The sequence below is a fragment of the Rhinatrema bivittatum genome, chromosome 6 (genome assembly GCF_901001135.1).
Source record: "Rhinatrema bivittatum chromosome 6, aRhiBiv1.1, whole genome shotgun sequence".
Lineage (NCBI taxonomy): Eukaryota > Metazoa > Chordata > Amphibia > Gymnophiona > Rhinatrematidae > Rhinatrema > Rhinatrema bivittatum.
The window spans coordinates 165,752,193-165,772,790 of record NC_042620.1 but is presented as its reverse complement, the minus strand read 5'-3'; the positions used below and the strand labels follow the sequence as shown (position 1 = coordinate 165,772,790).

Genomic DNA, 20,598 nt, shown 5'->3' with positions numbered 1-20,598 from the left:
AAATTTACCTATAAAGGAGTTGACTCCCATCCCAGGTAAGCGGAGTAGGTCATAACTGTCGAGGTGTGCCACCTCTGACTCAGAGAGAAGGGCAGAGGTTGGGGGTGGTCTAGTCCTCCCACCAGCCTCTTCTTTCAGCAATTTCTCCTGCCTTGTCTGCTCAACTTGGGATAGCCTGAGGGGTCTTGATACAGTGGTGTGACTGAGTTCCAACAGTCACCGCATAGGGAGTGGAGTTCACTATGCTCCAGGGATGCATGGCAAGTGCTATGCTGAAAGGTTGGTCAGGCAAAGAATACCTAAGTAGTATTCCTGCTACTGCATTGCATGGGTGGGTGAGCATGGAGACAAGATGCCTGTCAAGTCTTCAGCTTTGACAATTGGGATTGACCTGCTTACTACCTCTTTTATGAACCAGGATGTGATTGGTCCTCAGATCTTTGACCTAGTAAGCAAAGATCTACTTGCAGGATCATTGGAGGGGTGAGGCTTTGAAAGCCCTTGGTCTCCAATGGCAGAATGTTGCAAAGGCATGATATTTATTGAGCCTTTATGAATGGCAACTCAGTAGGCGATGGTATTGTCACCCTATGGGGATTTTAGGAATAAATTTAATAGTTAAATTGGTTATGCAATTGACCTTTGCTGGAACCATATCCATCCAATAAAGATCTTCATTTTGAATATAGAGCTTCTTTCACAGCTCTGGTTAAAAAAAAATCGGTGTGGGTGGGTTGGAGTTGTCATTTATATAATCTAGAGAGAGAAGAGGTGAGTATACATCTGACTTGGTTGAGGCTTGATTTAATAGGGTTGGTTTTTTTTTTTTTTACCATTCTGTGTCTATGGGATAAAAGCCTAGTAAATCTGGCTCTAAATTGGATGGATGAAAAACATTCTATATATATATTTTTAATTTTAAAAGAGATTATTGTTTTGATTGATATTAATTTGAATTAATTCATTCTAAACAATTATTAGCTTTGTTAATTAAAGCAAATCATGCCATGAATTTGGAATGATAGAGAAGCATAGGAAAAAAAATTAAAAGTATAATAGATTGGGTAAAATTTACTGTAATGCGTTCTGACACAAAACAGTGTGAATGTGTTTTATAAAATGTTTTTGTTTTTTTTTAGCACAGAATTGGGTAAACTTTTTCATAAATTAGGCCTTATGTTTCTATTTGAAGCATAAAGTATTTTTGTTGTGATGAATCCATTATCTTGGTTATGAACTTGACAGAAGCCTCAGAGGTCACAATAACAGATGCATCTGAAGATGATTATCGGTATGAAGAGGTAATACTTTAATCTTTTTCAGTAGTTTTAACTTGCAGGTCATAATGCAAAATGGGAATCTCTGGTTATTTTATGTTCTGGTTATTGTAGAACCAATATTGAGTTTCAAGAAATAGATGAGATAAATAATGTTTTAAATTATGACTGTTTTTTCTTTTGAGTGGCTTAGTGTTTGGATATAGAAAGATAATCAGTTTTCTGTCATTTATGTAGTATCTATTAAAATACTGTACTCTGGAAAAAAAATCAATGTAAGTAACAGCATATTTTTTTTTTACAGATTGCCTTGCATTTCTTTATACCTGAGCTTTTGGTTCAATTGGAACATGCCCCAACTTTTCTCACTGACATTTATAGATGGGATAAGATTCAAAGCTTAAGTGTCATGGACAATCATTTGCAATTGCAAGAGATTTTTTCTCTGGGAAGTCCTCAACCGTGAACCATTTATATTTCATTCTTTTCATTGATTGACGGGGATATGGACAAGATATGGATTTTAAAAGCCCTATGCGCTATGGATTTTAAAAGCCCTATGTGCGCCGGGACTATTTTCAAAAGGCCCGGTGACGCGCTTAAGTCCCGGGGCTTGCAAAAAGGGGTGGGCAGAGCGAGGGCATGGCCAGAGGCCTCCGCACAGCCGCTGGGCCGGGGATTGTGCGTCGGCAGTCGGCCGGCATGCGCAGCTTACTTCAGCCCCAGGGCTGAAGTGAGTTTTGTGACAAAAGAAAGGAAAAGGTAGGGGGGAAAGGGCAGGGGAAGTAGGGGAAGGTGGGGTGGGGGGTATGGAATTTCTCTCCAAGAACGCTCTGATTTCGGAGCGGCCTGGGAGGGAACGGGGGAAGGCAGTGCGGCTTGGTGCGGACTTGACATGCGCAAGGTGCACAATTGTGCACCCCCTTGCGAGCGCCAACCCCTGATTTTATAACATGTGCGTGCCTGCGTGCACATGTTATAAAACTGGGTGTACATGCGTGCGTGCTGCACGTGCTCCTTTTAAAATCTACCGCTTTGGATACATTTCTGGAAGACAGATCCATTCATAACTATTAGCTTGATAAGCTTGGGGAACACAGTCTCTTACTGCTAGGAGCTAAAAATAAACAATAGGGAATCGATTAGGATCTGTTGGGTACTTCTTTCAGGTGATTCAGATTTACCACTGTTCGGGATAGGATGTGGGCTCAATGAACCATTGGTCTGACCCAGTATGACATTCCTTATGTTCTTATATTCTTATGAAATCATAGACTGTGACGCCCTTTGGAATCTTATATTTTAGCACATGGAACCCCAGCCACTTTTTCTCCTACTGCTGTAAATGCTATCTTTGAAGCATGTCTAGCACCTTCTGCCCTGTTAAAAATGTCAAATTTGGGAATCAAATAATGATCTTCTAAATAGCAGCACAAGACACTACCACTGGACTTAAAGGCTTACACATTAAAGCATGTTTAAAATAGTGTTGGTGTCTAATTTCTAAAAAAATAAAAAATAATGTTCATTGACATGGGGTAGGGAAATATATAGAAAACCTGTGTGTCAGTGAATTGTACCCTCCCTTACAACTTTAAGCATGGGGTAGTTGTGTTTGTGGAGGTTATTTTTCAGCATTCATTGCCATTAGATAGTTCCCTGTATGTACCAGGATCAGTCCAGATGGTGGGTTATGTCCCCCGTCCAGCAGATGGAGTCACAACAAAACTTCTAGGGGAGGTCCTATATAATCTCACCTCCCCTGCCTCAATTCTCAGTATCGTTCTGACTCCAGCAGATGTGAGCAGGGGACACGGTGGTCCCCAGCACTTTAGCTTAGGGTTCTAGGCTCTTCTTTAGAGGGATCAAGTGAAAAAAAAAAAAAAAGAAAAGAGAGTTATTCAGGCAGGGGAACGGCACTCAGCCTAGGAGGGTTGTTCTTTGCTCTCCCTTGTTGCTAGTGGCTTGCTGACAGGCTGTTTTCCTTGTCGCTCCTTCTCTTCTTTCTTTCCCTACACTGTTTTGGGGTAAGTGTCTTTTGTTGTATTTCAGCCTTACCGGTAGGGAGCTGGAGTTGCTGGCGACGGTCCCAGACCTCTGGGGTGCATGTCAGTGGGGCCGATCTCTCCCCCTCTTCCCTGTTCATCCCCCCCCCTCCTTAGTGGAGCGAGAGGCATCTCGACCTGCGGCCCCGCGAAGTGACATTCCCCGGGGCCGCCTGCCGTCGGGAAGCCAGATTCCCCAACGGTCTCTTCGGGTCGGTGGGGGGGGGGGGGGGGCTGGATCCTATTTCTGTCAGTCGCCGAAGATTTTTGCCGTGCGCGCCCACCCCTCCCTCCCCCTTTCTCCGCCGATGCAGCGATCGGCGACCTGTGAGGTCTGTGGCCGTCAAGGGGAACTTCTGTCCTAGGAGGGGCATTGTGTGAGCTGCCTCCCCGAGGGGGAGGACAGCTCCCCTCCGGGGGATGCCGCTCGAGCTCCGGACCGCATGGGGAGGAAGCGGCAGGCCCCGTTTCCGCTGAGCGCGGGAACGGCAGCCATTTTGTTTCCTGATTCGGATGCCGGTTTTTCAGAAGAGGACACAGAGGCCCCAATTTCAGCAACGCTGCCGGTTCTAGCCCCTTTGGTGGAATCTGAACCTAGTGGGCAGGAGGGGGAGCCCCCAGGGTGCCCCACCTCGGGGGTCCCTGCTTTTTCACCTGAGTTCGTTGTCCTAATGCATAGGGCTTTTCTACAAAGCAGGGACTCGCTCATGGGGTCCTGGGGGCCCCCTCCCCCCAAACTGGTGTGCCCGGCCACCCTCCTGGGGGGAAATCTCCCCCAGGACAGTACTCCACTAATCGGGGGCGGGGGGGTGGGAGCCTCTCGGGACCCACCTGTGACACCGCCAGCGCCGCAATCCTTCTCGGGGGGGGGGGGGGGGGGGGGAACGACCCTCCTCTGGATCCAGACGGGGACGACCCCATCTTGGCGGCCCAGGTGGAGGGCGATGATCCGAGAGTCCTCCGCAGTTTTCAAGCTGGGGAGTTGGCTGATCTCATTCCCCACATTCTGCGGGAGATGGATATCGACCCTCCCCTAGACCCAGTGGGGCCCGACCCGAAGGTCAAGAAGGGGGACCCCCTTCTGGCGGGCCTTCGGCCACTGGCCAAGGCCTTTCCCACTCATCACACCATTTTACAATTAATAATCAGAGAGTGGGATGCGCCGGAGGCCAACCTTAGGGTCAGTAGGGCCATGGAGAAATTGTATCCCCTTCCGGCTGACTTCCTGGAGCTCCTCAAAGTCCCCGCCATGAATTCTGCGGTTTCAGCGGTCACAAAGCATACCACCATTCCCGTCACTGGCGGTATGGCGTTGAAGGATATTCAGGATGGGAAGCTGGAGGTTTACCTCAAACGGGTCTTCGAAGTCTCAGCGTTGGGAATGCGGACGGCTGTTTGCAGTTCGCTAGCACAGCGAGCGGGTCTTCGTTGAGTCCAACAGCTTCTCACCTCTCAGACCTTGCTGGACGCAGAGGCGCAACAGGCGGACAGGTTGGAAGCCGTGGTCGCCTATGGGGCTGATGCCTTGTACGATTTCCTAAGGGTCCTAGCCCGTTCTATGGTGGCGGCGGTGTCGGCTCGTCTGCTTCTGTGGCTGCGGAACTGGTCGGCTGATGCCTCGTCCAAGACCCAACTAGGGTCCCTTTCCTTTAAGGGCAAGTATCTCTTTGGGGAAGATCTGGACCAAATCATCAAGTCACTCAACGAAAATGCTGTCCATAAGTTGCCAGAGGATCGACCATGTTCTTCGAGATCATTCAATTCCTCCAGAAGCCGATACCGCAATCAGCGCCGGACGCGCTCTACGAGACAACAGCCGCCCTGGGCGCCATATTCTCGCTCGCACACCTGGAACCGGTCCTTTTGTGGACGCCGTCACGGTAAGAAAGGGCAGGGTTCGGGTACCTCCCCTAAATCTGCCCAATGATGCCAGGAGGACCCGCGAGTCGATTCCTCGGCTGGGGGGTCGAATTGCTTTTCTACGAAGAGTGGGTCCAAATCACGTCAGATCAATGGGTTCTGGATATTCTAAGACACGGCTACGCCTTGGATTTTGTACACGTGCCTCGAGACAGGTTCCTGTTCTCCCCTTGCGGGTCCCTACTCAAACAAAGGGCCGTTCGACAGACCCTCGATCACTTCCTATCGTTGGGCGCGATAGTGCCGGTTGCTGCCTCCGAGCTGGCTCGAGGTCATTATTCCATCTATTTCGTGGTTCCCAAGAAGGAAGGTACTTTCCGGCCTATTCTGGATCTCAAGACCGTCAACAAGTCTCTCAGAGTTCCTCTGTTTCGCATGGAGATGCTTTGCTCGGTGTTGACTGCGGTTTACCCAGGGGAATTCTTGGCCTCGCTGGATCTCACGGAGGCATATCTTCACATCCCGATCCATCAGGCCCATCAGCGCTACCTTCGTTTCAAGATCCTGGGTCAGCATTTTCAGTTCCGGGCTCTTCCTTTTGGTCTGGCCACAGCTCCACAGATTTTTACAAAGGTCATGGTTGTAGTGGCGGCGGCTCTACGCAGGGAAGGAATCCTGGTGCATCCTTACCTGGACGATTGGCTCATTCGGGCGAAGTCTCGGGAACAGGGCCTATGGGCGGTCGACAGGGTATTACAACTTCTCCACTCGCTGGGGTGGATCGTCAACTTCACCAAGAGCAAGCTGGTTCCATCCCAGTCGTTGGACTTCCTAGGGGCCCATTTCGACACAAGGGAGGCCAAGGTGTTCCTACGTCCGGAGAGGGCGCAGGTACTTCGCGAACAGATTCACAGGTTCATAGCGCTCGAAGCCCCCACGGCGTGGGACTACCTGCAGGTGCTAGGAACCATGGCCTCCACCATCGATCTGGTCCCGTGGGCCTTCGCTCACCTGCGACCTCTCCAGAGGGCCTTGCTTTCCCGGTGGAAACCAGTATCCCAGGATTTCCAGGCGGTTCTGCCGATCCCGAGGCCAACATTGCTCAGTCTCCGCTGGTGGCTGGACCCTCATCGTTTGGCTCAGGGGGTGTCTCTGGAGGCCCCGGACTGGGTGATGGTCACCACGGATGCCAGACTCGCCGGCTGGGGGGCAGTCTGTAGGGACAGCTCAATCCAGGGCCGGTGGACAGCGGAGCAGACACTGTGGCCCATCAACCGGTTGGAGACCAGGGCGGTCTGTCTAGCGTTGCAGGGGTTCTTCCCATTGGTACACCGTCAGGCAGTCAGGGTTCTATCGGACAATGTGACCACGGTGGCATACATCAATCGCCAGGGGGGCACGAGAAGTCGTCTCGAATCATTGGAGACCGACAAGCTGATGGAGTGGGCAGAACTCCATTTACAACACCTGGCGGTTTCGCACATTGCGGGCGTGGACAATGTACAGGCGGACTTCCTCAGCCGACAACACTTTGACCCCGGAGAGTGGGAACTCTCGGAGGAAGCAATGCGGCTGATAGTAAAGCGCTGGGGGAAGCCACATGTGGATCTAATGGCAACCACCAGAAATGCAAAGGCCGTTTGTTTCTTCAGTCGCAGAAGGGAGCACGGCGCGGAAGGGGTCGATGCACTGGTCCTAATGTGGCCACGTCAGTGCCTCCTGTATGTCTTTCCACCGTGGCCACTAGTGGGAAAGGTTATCCAAAGGATAGAGGCACATCAGGGGCCGGTAATCCTGGTGGCACTGGAGTGGCCCCATCGGCCGTGGTTCACAGATCTCCTCAACCTGGCATGGGAGGGTCCACTTCGGCTCAGTCATCTTCCACATCTCCTCCGACAAGGGTCAATATTTTTTGAGGAGGCAGATCGCTTCTGTCTTGCGGCTTGGCTTTTGAGAGGCGCAAGTTGAGACGTCGCGGTTATCCTGAGCCCGTCATATCGACTCTTTTGCGGGCACGTAAGACGTCCACTTCTGTCACTTATGTCCGGGTGTGGAAGGTTTTTGAGGAGTGGTGCGTGTCGCATGCTATTCAGCCAGTGGCGCAGATTCTCTCGTTCCTACAGGCGGGTCTGGATTTGGGTCTTGCCTATAACTCGCTCCAGGTTCAGGTGGTGGCCTTGGGGGCCTTCCTTCATAGTGGGAACAATGTTTTACTATCTTCCCATCCGGATGTCCTACGTTTCCTTAAAGGGGTGAGACACTTGAAGCCTCCGATTCTCCCACCTTGTCCCTCATGGAATCTGAACCTGGTGCTCTGTGCCCTCTGTGGTCCACCTTTCGAGCCTCTGAGTACAGCCATCATCAAGGACGTCACTCTTAAGACCATCTTCCTGGTAGCAATCAGCTCGGCGCGACAAATCTCCAAACTGCAAGCGCTATCCTGCCGTGAGCTATACCTCCGATTTTTGGCTGGCGGAGTTTCTCTGCGCACGGTGCCATCATTTCTACCTAAGGTGGTCTCGGCTTTTCATCTCAACCAATCGGTAGAGCTGCCCTCGTTTTCCTCGTCTGATTCGGGTGACCTGCGCAGATTAGATGTACGGCGATGTCTGATGCACTATTTGGAGGTCACGAATGATTTCCGTCTTTCTGATCACTTGTTCGTCCTTTGGTCGGGTCCCAAGAAAGGTTGCATGGCCTCCAAACAATCCATCGCTGGTTGGCTGAAGGGAGCGATCGAAGCTGCATACCTTGGAGTAGGTAAGTCTCCACTGTTAGCGGTTAAGGCTCATTCCCTTCGCGCCCAATCAACGTCTTGGGCGGAGAGTACTTCAGTGTCTGTTCAGGAGATCTGTAGGGCAGCCACCTGGAAGTCGCTTCATACCTTTGCGAAGCATTATCGCCTGGACGTTCGGGCGCCATCGGGCGGTCATTTTGGGGACAGGGTCATCCGCGCAGGGCTGTCTTTGGCCCACCCATGATGGGGAAGCTTTGGTACATCCCACCATCTGGACTGATCCTGGTATGTACAGGGAAAAGAAAATTATTCCTTACCTGCTAATTTTCGTTCCTGTAGTACCATGGATCAGTCCAGACACCCTCCCTATGCCTGGGGGTTGGTTGTGGGACATCCCTGCTTACCTGTCTTCTCAGCTTTTCACTCTGCAATTCTTGGTGCTCCAAGATTGTTTAGTCTCGCAGTTCTGTTTTGCAAGTTCACAGTTAAGATTTTGGTGCCAAATCTAGTTGTTGTCTGTTTGACAGCCATTATTAAGCAAATTAGTTACTTGATCCCTCTGTCTCTTCTCTTCTTGGCTTTGCTAGTCTAGTTACTGAGAATTGAGGCAGGGGAGGTGAGATTATATAGGACCTCCCCTAGAAGTTTTGTTCTGACTCCATCTGCTGGACGGGGGACATAACCCACCGTCTGGACTGATCCATGGTACTACAGGAACGAAAATTAGCAGGTAAAGAATAATTTTCTTGTGTATGTCTTCCAAACTGCCAGGCTGTGAATATTTGGTGGTAAAATGTGTTATGGGAGTTTCGGTTTAGTGGACCCTTGGGCTGACCCACTGGAGACTAGGAAAGAAGGACAATGTCTCTGTTTAACAGTAGGCCGGGAGGCAGATGATCAGGCTGGACGGAGATGCTATTCACCCTGGAAGCTGGCACTCCCCCGGAAGGAGCCTGTAGGATCCCAACCGCTGGGACTTAGGTGTCTTCGCCCTTGGAAGCCGAAGCCCCCCCGGGAGGAGCCAGTAGGAGTCCGGCCGCTGGGACTTAGGTGAATGGTGGATCAGGACGGGTAACTGGAACCAGACTAACACAGTGAAAACACTGTAACAGGGTAAGGGTTCTGGAACCAGACAGGAAGTGTAGCAAGACTCGGGTACTGGAACTAGACAGGAACTGTAGCAAGACTTGGGTACTGGAACTAGACAGGAACTGTAGCAAGACTTGGGTACTGGAACTAGACAGGAACTGTAGCAAGACTCTGGTACTAGAACCAGGCAGGAACTGTAGCAAGACTTGGGTACTAGAACCAGGCAGGAACTGTAGCAAGACTCGGGTACTGGAACCAGCAGGAACTGTAGCGAGCAGGCAGGAACCAAGCAGGAACGGAGCGACGAAGACTAGCAAGATGCTCCGGGGCACAACGCAACAGGGAACCAGGAAGCTAACCCGTTGCAAGGCAAAGACTGGCTGACCGCGGCCGACCTAAGAAGGCCGCGGTGTCTGACGTCAGGATCTGGTGGAGTCACCAGTGGCGGGAAATGGCCTAGAAAAGCGCCCAAGTGGCACGTGCGCATGTCTAGGGGCTGGGCGTCCATGGGAGAGCTCGCCACGGCGCAGCCCCAGCGGGGACGCTGCCAACCAGGCTGCGGATTAGGCCTTGGGAGCCGGGAGCAGGTCCGGGAGACTGGAGGTAAGGGACTGGCCGCGGCACTCGCGGCCAGAACCGGAACAGTACCTCCCCTCTTACGCCCCCTCTTAGCCGGTGCGGGTTTACTGGGGTGGTCCAAATGGAACTGCCGTAACAGATCTTTGTCGAGGATGTTACGGGCCGGTTCCCACGAGTTATCCTCAGGTTCACATCCCTCCCAAGCAAGCAAGTACTCCCATCGGCGTTGATGAAACCGAACATCCAATACCTCACACACTTGATACGTGACGTCGTCCGGTACAGAGGGATCTGATGATGCAGGAGCTCGGGAGTGGTACCTGGATAGCACAAACGGAATACGTCGTGTATTCTCATGGAAGAGGGTAAGCGCAGACGATATGAAAACAGCTCCCACTTGTTCGGCGACTCGAAAAGGCCCACAAAACTTTGGAGGTAGTCTTTATTTGTTTATTTATTTATTTTTATTTTTTATATATCGATGTTCCTGTATAATATACATATCACACCGGTTTACAGGGAACTAAAACTGTCGCCTCGGGGGCGGAATACATTGAAACCTAATAACAAAAAATAACAATTAAAGATACATAAAGGCGTAATATAACTGAGATATATAACTATATTGAACATATGTACAGGGGAGATAGGGGCCTGAGGATTATAATGTCATTGTATTAGTCTTCTGGAAGGAATTCGTAACTGTAGATTTCTAGTGCTAAGCCAAACACGGTCTCCAGGGAGGAAGATAGGCACCGTCAGCCAGCACCTATCTGCCCACTTCTGGGCGGACAGGGCGGCTTTACGGATCTTTTCCTGGGTGGAGGTCCATAAGAAACGAAGTTGACGAGCTGTAAGTTGCACTGCCGGGAGTGCACTAGGTTCTAATGAAGGTAAAGGCAGACGAAGTTGCTTCCCATACACAACAAGGAACGGCGAACTTCAAGTAGCAGTATGCGTGTGATTATTATACGAGAACTCCGCCCAGGGAAGTAGTTTGGCCCAATTATCTTGTCGTTCATTCACAAAGGCACGAAGAAAGGTCTTCAGGGTTCGATTGGTTCGTTCCGTTTACCCATTACTTTGAAGATGGAACGCAGAGGACAAGCTCAGTTGCACCTTAAAACTTTTGCATAAGGCTTTCCAATAACGAGCTGTAAACTGTGGTCCTCGATCAGAGACTATATCCTGTGGGAGACCATGAAGTTTGAAAATATGCTGGGCAAATAAGCCAGCCAGGTTGGGTGCAGAAGGTAGTTTTGGCAAAGGGACAAAGTGCGCCATCTTGGAAAATCGGTCCACAGTTACCCAAATGACCAAATTACCCTCTGAGGCAGGAAGGTCCACAACAAAATCGGTGGAGATGTGCGTCCATGGTTCCACCGGAATGGGTAATGGTTGCAGCAAACTCCTGGGTTTTCCGATGAGCGGTTTTTGAATCGCACAGGTGGGGCATGAGCTCATGAAAGCTTGGACATCCTGTCTCACTGTTGGCCACCAATAGAAGTGGTTGAGCAAATCCAAAGTCCCTTTCCAACCAGCATGGCCCCCAGTGAGGGAGTCATGGGCTCAATTAAGAACTGCTCTACGAGAGCGACAGGGAACCACAGTCTTCTCAAGAAAGGACACTGAAGTTATCGCTAGGCTTACTTTCTCTGGGTCCAAGATATATTGGGGTGTCTCAGAAGTCTCTTCAACCTCGTAGGCGCGTGAAAGGGCGTCCGCTCAGACGTTCTTTGAACCGGGTCTGTAGCGCAAGGTAAAGTCAAAACGATCGAAAAACAACGACCACCCGGCTTGTCTCGGATTCAAGCGTTGAGCTTGCTTCAAGAAAGCTAGGTTTTTGTGATCGATATAAATGGTAACTGGATGGTTGGCTCCCTCCAACCACTGTCTCCATTCTTCCAGGGCCAGTTTCACAGCTAGCAACTCTTTGTCACCAACACAATAGTTGCTCTCAGCCGGGGAGAATTTCCTTGAGAAAAACGAACAGGGTAACAGCTGTCCAGAATCAGAGTACTGGCTCAATACTGCCCCCACAGCCACATTGGAGGCATCGACTTCTACCACAAAGGGTCGTGTGGGATCCGGATGACGAAGGCCTTCCGACAGGAAGGCCTCCTTGAGGGCCTTGAAGGCTTGACAGGCAGAAGCAGGCCAATCCACTGCGTTAGCCCCCTTCCGGTCAATGCAGTTAGCGGAGCCACAATGCGAGAATAATTGGGAATAAAGTGACGGTAGAAACTGGAAAAACTGAGGAAGCGTTGCAATGTTTTCAGGCCCCTCGGCCGCAGCCAATTCTTAATCGCCGCCACTTTCTGATGGTCCATTCGAAAGCCTTCTGTGGAAACTATGTAGCCTAAGAATGGTAGGGAAGACTTCTCAAAGCTGCACTTCTCCAGCTTTGCATAGAGGCCGTGTTCCCTGAGGATCTGGAGCACTTGACGAACATGTTGACGGTGTGAAGACAGGTCTTGGGAATAGACTAACACGTCTTCAAGGTAAACTATTACACATGTGTTCAGAAGGTCCCGCAACACCTCATTCATCAGGTGCTGGAACACCGCTGGGGCATTACAAAGCCAGAAAGGCATCATGAGGTACTCGTAATGCCCGTCCCGAGTATTAAACGTGGTTTTCCACTCATCACCAGGACGAATTCTGACCAGATTGTACGCTCCTCGCAAGTCCAATTTCGTGAAAACCTTTGCTCCTTGGAGTCGATCAAGGAGCTCCGGGATTAATGGGAGCGGATAACGGTCTGTCTTGGTAATAGAATTTAGGCCCCGATGGTCTATGCATGGCCTTAATGAGCCGTCCTTCTTGCTGACAAAGAAGAAACCTGCTCCTGCAGGCGACTTGGATGGGCAGATAAAACCTTTGGCCAGGTTTTCCGCAATGTACTCGGACATGGCCCGGGTCTCAGGTAGAGATAAGGGATAAACCCTTCCTTGAGGATACATGGTACCAGGCAGCAAATCAATGGCGCAGTCATAGGGTCGATGTTGCGGAAGAATCTCCGCCCTGGCTTTGGAAAATACATCCGTGAAGTCCTCGTAAGGTGCAGGAGGACCCAGGGCAGAATGCATCAGGGGAAGTGCAGGAGTTCTAGGCACCTTCATACAATTAACTAGGCAAAAGGAACTCTATTTGACAATGTTTTATGAAATTTTATGAAAATTCAGGAGGGGGGAGTAATCGTTTCTTTTTCTTTTTTTTTTTTACGATATATAACAAATTTAGAAATATCATACAATATTTCTATTCGTTATAAAAACAATTCACATCCCTATTCAACAAACATAATTCATTTAAAGTCCCAATACAAAAACTGGCATATCTATAGTTAAAGGACCTGTTTGCTTGTAGCATTTGATGAACAAATTTAAATTATTCTACATTAATGTTACATATCCACTGACCAGAAATGGAAAATATTGTATTGTATCAACAGACCTTTATAAAACCTGTGGGGAAATAGTACTTTTTTTGTGTGGATTAAGTGGACCAAAGATTAAACATGACCTGGAGGGTGTGAAACAAAAAAAGTAATATTCCCTCACAGGTGTTATGAAGGTCCATTGATACAATACAGTATTTATATGCCATTTGTTGTCAGTGGATATGCACTGACAATGTAGAATAATTCAAGTTTGTTCATCTATAAGCAAGCAGAGTATAATCCTTGCATTAGATATTAGACTTCTCAGTTGTTATTGGTATACAGTTAAAGGGTATTCCTGCTGCTACATTGCACATGGCAGGTGCGATGTGAAAACTGGTCAGAGAGTGAATGCCAAGAGAGTACTGTATCTCTTGCCACTGTGTTGCATTTGAGGTGAAAGTGTAGACGAGTTGCTTGTCAAGTCTTCGGCTTCGACAGCTGGGATTGGCCTGATCAACCCCCCAATACTTCAGCTGCATCCTAAAGAAATGAGTCCTGCTCTTTCTACAGACTAGGACATCGTCAGAGGGGGTGAGGCTTCAACGGCCCTGCATCCCCAGCCCCAGAATATTGCATTAGCATGACACTGAGCCCTTATGAAATGCAACTTAGGTGAAGGTGTGGTCACCCTATAGGGATTGCATAATGGTCTAGGATTTAATTCATGGTTGAATTTAATAGTGTAATTTGACCTATGCTGCAGCCATAATCATCCAATAAAGATCTTCTTATGTAAATTATGTGCCAGAGAGCTTCATTCATGGTAAAATTAACTGGAATTTGTGGGGGAAGGTGGAGAGGGTGGGATTGCAAATATCATATGGGATTTGAAAGGAAGAAGCAAGTATGTATCTGACATGGCTGAGGAGCTGACCCCCATTCCAGGTTAGGGGAGGAGGCCACAACAGTGGAGGTGGTCCGCCTCCGGGAGGGGTACAGAGGTTGATGAGTTCAATTTAAGCCAGGAACAGTGCTCCCACCAGCCTCTTATTTTGGCATTTTCCCCACCCAGCCTGCCCATCTCAGGACAGAATTTATAGTCTAGATGCGGCGTGGCAGGGTGCTGAACAGTCGTAGCATTGGGGTGATGGAGTCGTCCACGCCCTTATGGTGCACAGCAAGTGCTATTTTAAAGTAGTTCAGAGAATACCAAGTGGGTACTCCTACTGCTATGTTGCATATGTCAGGTACGATATAAAAAGCTGGGCAGGCAATGCATACCAAGCGGGTATCTCCTGCTACTGTATTGCATGTGGGAGGTGAAAGTCTAGATGAGTTGCTTGTCAAGACTTTGGCTTTAACAGACGGGATTGGCCTGAACAGCCCCTCAGTACTTCAGCTGCATCCTGAACAAGTGAGTCCTACTCTTGATATATTCCAGGACATTGTTGGAGGGGTGAAGCTTCAACGGCCCTGCGTCCCCAGCTCCAGAATATTGCATTAGCATAATACTGAACCCTTATGAAATGCAATGTAGGCGAGGGCACGGTCACTCTATAGGGATTGCATAATGATCTACAGTTTAATTCATGGTTGTATTTAGTAGTGTAATTTGACCTATGCTGTGGCCATAATCATCCAGTAAAGATCTTCTTTTGTGAATTATGTGCAAAATTACCACATATGCGCTAAAGTGAGCATGCTCAGTCATCTTTTCCTTATGACGTAACCTCCTTGCTTCAAACCTGCATGAAAGTTATCTGGGCACAGTGGACTGGCTATCAGTACTGAGAGGAGAAGTGGGAGTGTAGTTGGACCCCACAAAAGGAGGGTATAGGGAAAAGAAAAAACAGAAGTTTGTCTGAAATTAGGAAACTAACTTAGGTCCCTAAATTTATGCATTTAGTTTTTTATGAATATTGGCATTTTATGGCACTGCATGCTATTCAGTGAATAAGCTAGACCAGGGGTAAGTTGCTCCAGTCCTAGAGTGCCACAAACAGGTCAGGTTTTCAGGATATCCACAATGAATATGCATGAGATATTTTTGCAAGCAATGGAGACCGTGTAGGAAAATATACAGTAGCTCATGCATATTCATTGTGGATATCTTGAAACCCAGACCTGGTTGTGGCACTCCAGGACTGACTTTGCTTACCCCTGGGCAAGACTTTAGGTCCTCAAATCTTCTGAAACAGTATGAACAAAGCATATTTTCAATCATTTAATTTAGGGGTCTTAAACTTTGGTCTTCCTGGGAGGCAAGCACGCTGGTTTTCAGGACATCTACAGTAAATATCCTTGAAGTTTATTCGCATACAGTGGCTTATGATATTTTGAAACCAAGCCATATATGTAGACTTGATGAGCAGACTTTGAAGCACCATAGATCAAGCACACAATTCGTCCTCAAAATCACATTTTGCAAAGCAATTATAATCGAAGAACAAATAAATATAATAGCTTTATTTATTTATGTGCTTGTTTGTTTATTTAGACATTTTATATAAAATGATAGTTTTCACGTCTTAGTCAATGAGTTGTTTTGGGAATCTTGCATTCTCTCATTTGATTTATTCTTCAGGATTCGATTATTATTTTTGTCCTTGTTTCAGTGGTTATGCATATTCTGATGTTTTTAAGTTAAATTATAAGTGTCTTTGAATAGCCATGTTTTTAATTCACATTTAAATCTCTTTCTGGTAAAATACCTAACGCCTCAGGCAGAGAATTCCAGAGCTTTGGACCAGCTATTGAAAAATGTCTTTACATGCTTACATTTTGAAGCTGCACTGATATTTTGTACCCTTATTGTGGTTTAGGTGCCGGCAGATGATGATTTTAGTCTTCCAGAAGGTGATGAGGATTTGGAGAAGGCAGTGCAGACCATACAAGAACAAACTGAAGATCTACAGGTAATGGTAGTTTCAACAATAATAAGTTAAGTTGAATGTAGTGGTATCCATTCTCAGTAGAATATCAGAGGAAGAGAAGCAAAAACAATGCAGGTTTTTTTAAGTAGCAGAATTTTGTGCCATTTAAGAAATTAAATAAAGGTTAATCTTTTTTAAGGATGAAAATTGACAATTTGAAAAGTGACAGTAATTATATTTTTCATAACTTAATCCCTTAAAGTTAATATTTCAATAATATATTGGTACTCTAAAAACTGTTTTATAAAACTACAAAAGTGTTAGCAGGTTCCTTCTTAGAATTATAAGGTTTGCATTATGCTTATTGTAGATTTCTTGTAACCATATTGGTCCTGAGGAAGATGTGAGTCGTAAATTGTAATACATTTTAAAGGACTAAAAAGAGTTTGAACTAGAGAAGGAAGCTTTTACATCTAGAAAATGTTGTAGAGTAGGAATTCCAACTATAGGGATCATGAGGAAATTATTGAGAGGAAATTGAAGTGCATTAAATTAATCTTAATTATTGAAGGCATTAGAATTCTTCTAAATAGGGTGAATGAATTTCAGTTCACATTTACATTTTTCTTCAAGAAGCAGTGACCATAATGTGATTATATTTGAAATTAAAATAAAAATCAATGAGAAAATAATGTTGAATTTTAAGGGCCTGATGTTCAAAAGTATTTATACACTAAGCAGAAGCAAACACCTCTCAATTAGATACGCACACAACAAAGTGTAACACTCTAGAGAGGGAAATAGTGTTTAGACTATTTACCAATACCATATATCAAAAACTAGACTAGAGACAATATCATAGGCTTTTGCTCACGGAAAATGTCTTAATCTGCTGTCTCTCGCCCGCAATGGGCCGCAGGCAGTAATCAGCCTGTGAGCTTAAAAGAGTTTGTAATCATCTATTGTCTCATGTCTACCCCCCACACTCCAAAAAACATTTTTTATTTTTAATAAATGTATAGACCATTAAAGTGCATAATGTTAAGGTAACTAAATTTGAATCTTTCAACCGGCTGGTGACCCACAGATTTTCGTCACAACACAAATATACTTAGCCACAAAGTGGTCAGACAAATATCGAAAATCCTTCAGTTATTCAACCCCGACATGGTCCATGTTTCGACTCTCAACGAGTCTTTTTCAAGGGGAATAAAGATAACAAATCACTGTGTCACCGGTAGAATATTTTCATTCAGTTCCTGTGAAATGAAATTAAAAACACTCAAAAACTACACACATACTGCAAGAAAAAAAGTCTTAAAAATATTTCTCATACATTCCAACTACGCACAGAGACAACAATTTCAGCACAAGTCCTTCACTCAAATGCAACAAATTACTCTGCATCAAACTCGCCGGAATCATTGATCTTCAGTTTCTGACATGGCAATTCACGCCTTTGTCAAAACTGTCCAACTACCTAGATTTAAATGTTCAATGTTAAAAACTTTAAATTAACAGCAACTTTAAATTAACAGCTGCTACCACCTGTGAATCCAGAGGGGTGGTCTATGCCTTGTGGTGCCCTTGTCCGCTTTTATACATTGGGAAAACCAAGAGATGCCTCAAGATGCGTATGATTGAACATCATAGTGCTATATCAAGGAGCAGGTTGGAGGCACCATGTGTGCAGCATTGCATTGAGCACAACCACACGATTGCAGAGTTGAAATTTGCAGTAATCGAACAACCAGTTCCGAGTAATCGGGGCGGCAATTTTGATCTCTTTTTGACACAAAGAGAACAAAAATGGATATATTTTTTTGATTCAGTGACTCCGAAAGGGCTCAGTAAGGAAATTGATTGGGCAGTTTTTTAACATTGATTAAATGAGTGCTGGTTTTTGAATTATTCAGATTAATATCGTCAGCTGATGCCTCTCATGGTATGCCGGGATCAGTAGTTTCTAGTGTGTTTAGCTAACCGGAAAATGTTGTTGTTGTTAGTTCCGGTCCCATAGACCTTAGCGGTCTATTTAAATCTAGGTAGTTGGACAGTTTTGACAAAGGCGTGAATCGCCATGTCAGAAACTGAAGATCAATGATTCCGGCGTTTCGGTGAGTTTGATGCAGAGTAATTTGTTGCATTTGAGTGAAGGACTTGTGCTGAAATTGTTGTCTCTGTGCGTAGTTGGAATGTATGAGAAATATTTTTTAAGACTTTTTTTCTTGCAGTATGGGGCGGATTTTCAGCGCCCTGCTCGCCTAAATCCGCCCAAAACCGGGCGGATTTAGGCGAGCAGGGCCCTGCGCGCCGGTAAGCCTATTTTACATAGGCCTACCGGCGCGCGCAGACCCCGGGACTCGCGTACGTCCCGGGGTTTTCGGAGGGGGGCGTGTCGGGGGCGTGTCGGGGAGCGGGCCCGGTCAACGCGGCGTTTCGGGGGGCGTGTCGGCCGCGTTTTGGGGGCGGGTATGGGGCGTGGCTATGGCCCGGGGGCGTGGCCGCGCCCTCCGTACCCGCCCCCAGGTCGCGGCCCGGCGCGCAGCAGGCCCGCTGGCGCGCGGGGATTTACGTCTCCCTCCGGGAGGCGTAAATCCCCCGACAACGGTAAGGGGGGGGTGTAGACAGGGCCGGGTGGGTGGGTTAGGTAGGGGAAGGGAGGGTAAGGTGAGGGGAGGGCAAAGGAAAGTTCCCTCCGAGGCCGCTCCGATTTCGGAGCGGCCTTGGAGGGAACGGGGGGAGGCAGCGCGGCTCGGCGCGCGCAGGCTATACAAAATCGATAGCCTTGCGCGCGCCGATCCAGGATTTTAGTGGATACGCGCGACTCCGCGCGTATCTACTAAAATCCAGCGTACTTTTGCTTGAGTCTGATGCGCAAGCAAAAGTAGGCTGTTCGCGCGCCTCTTAAAATCTACCCCTTTGTGTGTAGTTTTTGAGTGTTTTTAATTTCATTTCACAGGAACTGAATGAAAATATTCTACCGGTGACACAGTGATTTGTTATCTTTATTCCCCTTGAAAAAGACTCTTTGAGAGTCGAAACATGGACCATGTCGGGGTTGAATAACTGAAGGATTTTCGATATTTGTCTGACCACTTTGTGGCTAAGTATATTTGTGTTGTGATGAAAATCTGTGGGTCACCAGCCGGTTGAAAGATTCAAATTTAGTTACCTTAACATTATGCACTTTAATGGTCTATACATTTATTAAAAATAAAAAATGTTTTTTGGAGTGTGGGGGGTAGACATGAGACAATAGATGATTACAAACTCTTTTAAGCTCACAGGCTGATTACTGCCTGCGGCCCATTGCGGGCGAGAGACAGCAGATTAAGACATTTTCCGTGAGCAAAAGCCTATGATATTGTCTCTAGTCTAGTTTTTGATATATGGTATTGGTAAATAGTCTAAACACTATTTCCCTCTCAAAAGTATTTATATACATAAAATCTGGTTTTATGCACTTAAATTGGCTTTTAGAAAATTGTCCCAGGGGATGTGCTTATAAACGTATGCATGGAAGCAATTTCATGTATACGTTTATGTGCGCTTGAAAGAGGTGTTCCTGTGGGCATAAATGTGTGATTTTATATCAGTCTATATGCAGAAAGTACACACAGATTTCAGCCTGGATTTTCAAAACAGACGTATGCACATAGGTCCGCTCTGAAAATTAACAGGTATACACAGAACATTGTGCAACATAGGTACTCAAGTAAATGCCTGCTTAAAAGTAGATGTAAATGTATATTTCTTTTCTAAGAGAACAAAACAAGTTAAATGAGGTATTATTGATGGTGACTTCATTAAAAAAGTATTGCAAAGAGAAATGCAAGGATTTAAAAGTATTTTACAGGAGACTGCAAACTTTTGCATGACGGCTCAAAAGAAATGTCTATGACATACTGAAATATACCCACGCCTTTCTATCTGGAAAACAAATCTGGATGAAACCTCAAGACTGGTCCAGCCAGTCTCACACTTCCACCTAGACTCCCTCCTTTAGAGCTTCTCATCCATAGCGGAACACTACCTCTTTCCATCTGTGACCACTTTGGTATAAAACTGGAACTCAGATCTCAAACTGACCATGGATAAGATCACGCAAAACAAAAATAACCAACATTGAAAACTCTAATTCAACTCTTTGATCTACACCAGAATTAAAATGCTAAAGAGAATGGGCAGGAATAAAAGTGGCACAAATCAGAATTGAATTTAGACAAATGCAGATGTATGGGACCGTTGGTTTCCCCTTACTAAAGGAGTGTACCATTAAGCTGGGGAGGTTCAATGAGGAAATAAGTGAGAGAGGTTTGAGGTTTTCTCCCCCATGTGAGAATATGCAGATGGTGTTCTAGCTGTTTAGCATCCCAACACACCTGCTATCCTCATGGATTTTCACTTAGACTTTCAAGCCGTCAGGAGCTTGCTGCTTCCTGCTGTGTAATTTTCCTCATTTATGGGAAAGGAATAAGGAAGGTTTCCTAGTTAGGAGGCAGCCTTCGCTGACTTGTCTATCCAGCTTTTAAGATTGTTTTTGGAATCTTTTAAGCCAATTTTTGAGAATTCCCGATTGGGGCGTCTGCTGTGTAAGCTTAGATCATGTGTAAGGGAAGATTCTGGCAGTCTTTTGCTCTCCTTCAGAGGATTTAAGCTGTCTGGTGACCAGATGCAGAGGAATTTTATTTTTGCATTAACTGTCTTTTTGCACTGTCTCCTCTATTTGGAGGCCAGAAAGTTTTATTCT

General features: G+C 46.7%; 1 protein-coding gene across 1 annotated transcript in view; it reads left to right on the top strand.

The window, feature by feature from the left end:
* The window catches only part of SPAG16 (sperm associated antigen 16), a 1,286,809-nt gene that overhangs the window by 27,506 nt on the left and 1,238,705 nt on the right, over positions 1 to 20,598 (top strand). The window contains exons 2-3 of the mRNA XM_029606125.1: positions 1,255 to 1,301; positions 15,795 to 15,887. Coding sequence (XP_029461985.1) covers positions 1,255 to 1,301; positions 15,795 to 15,887 — 140 coding nt within the window. The remainder of the gene's footprint in view (positions 1 to 1,254; positions 1,302 to 15,794; positions 15,888 to 20,598) is intronic.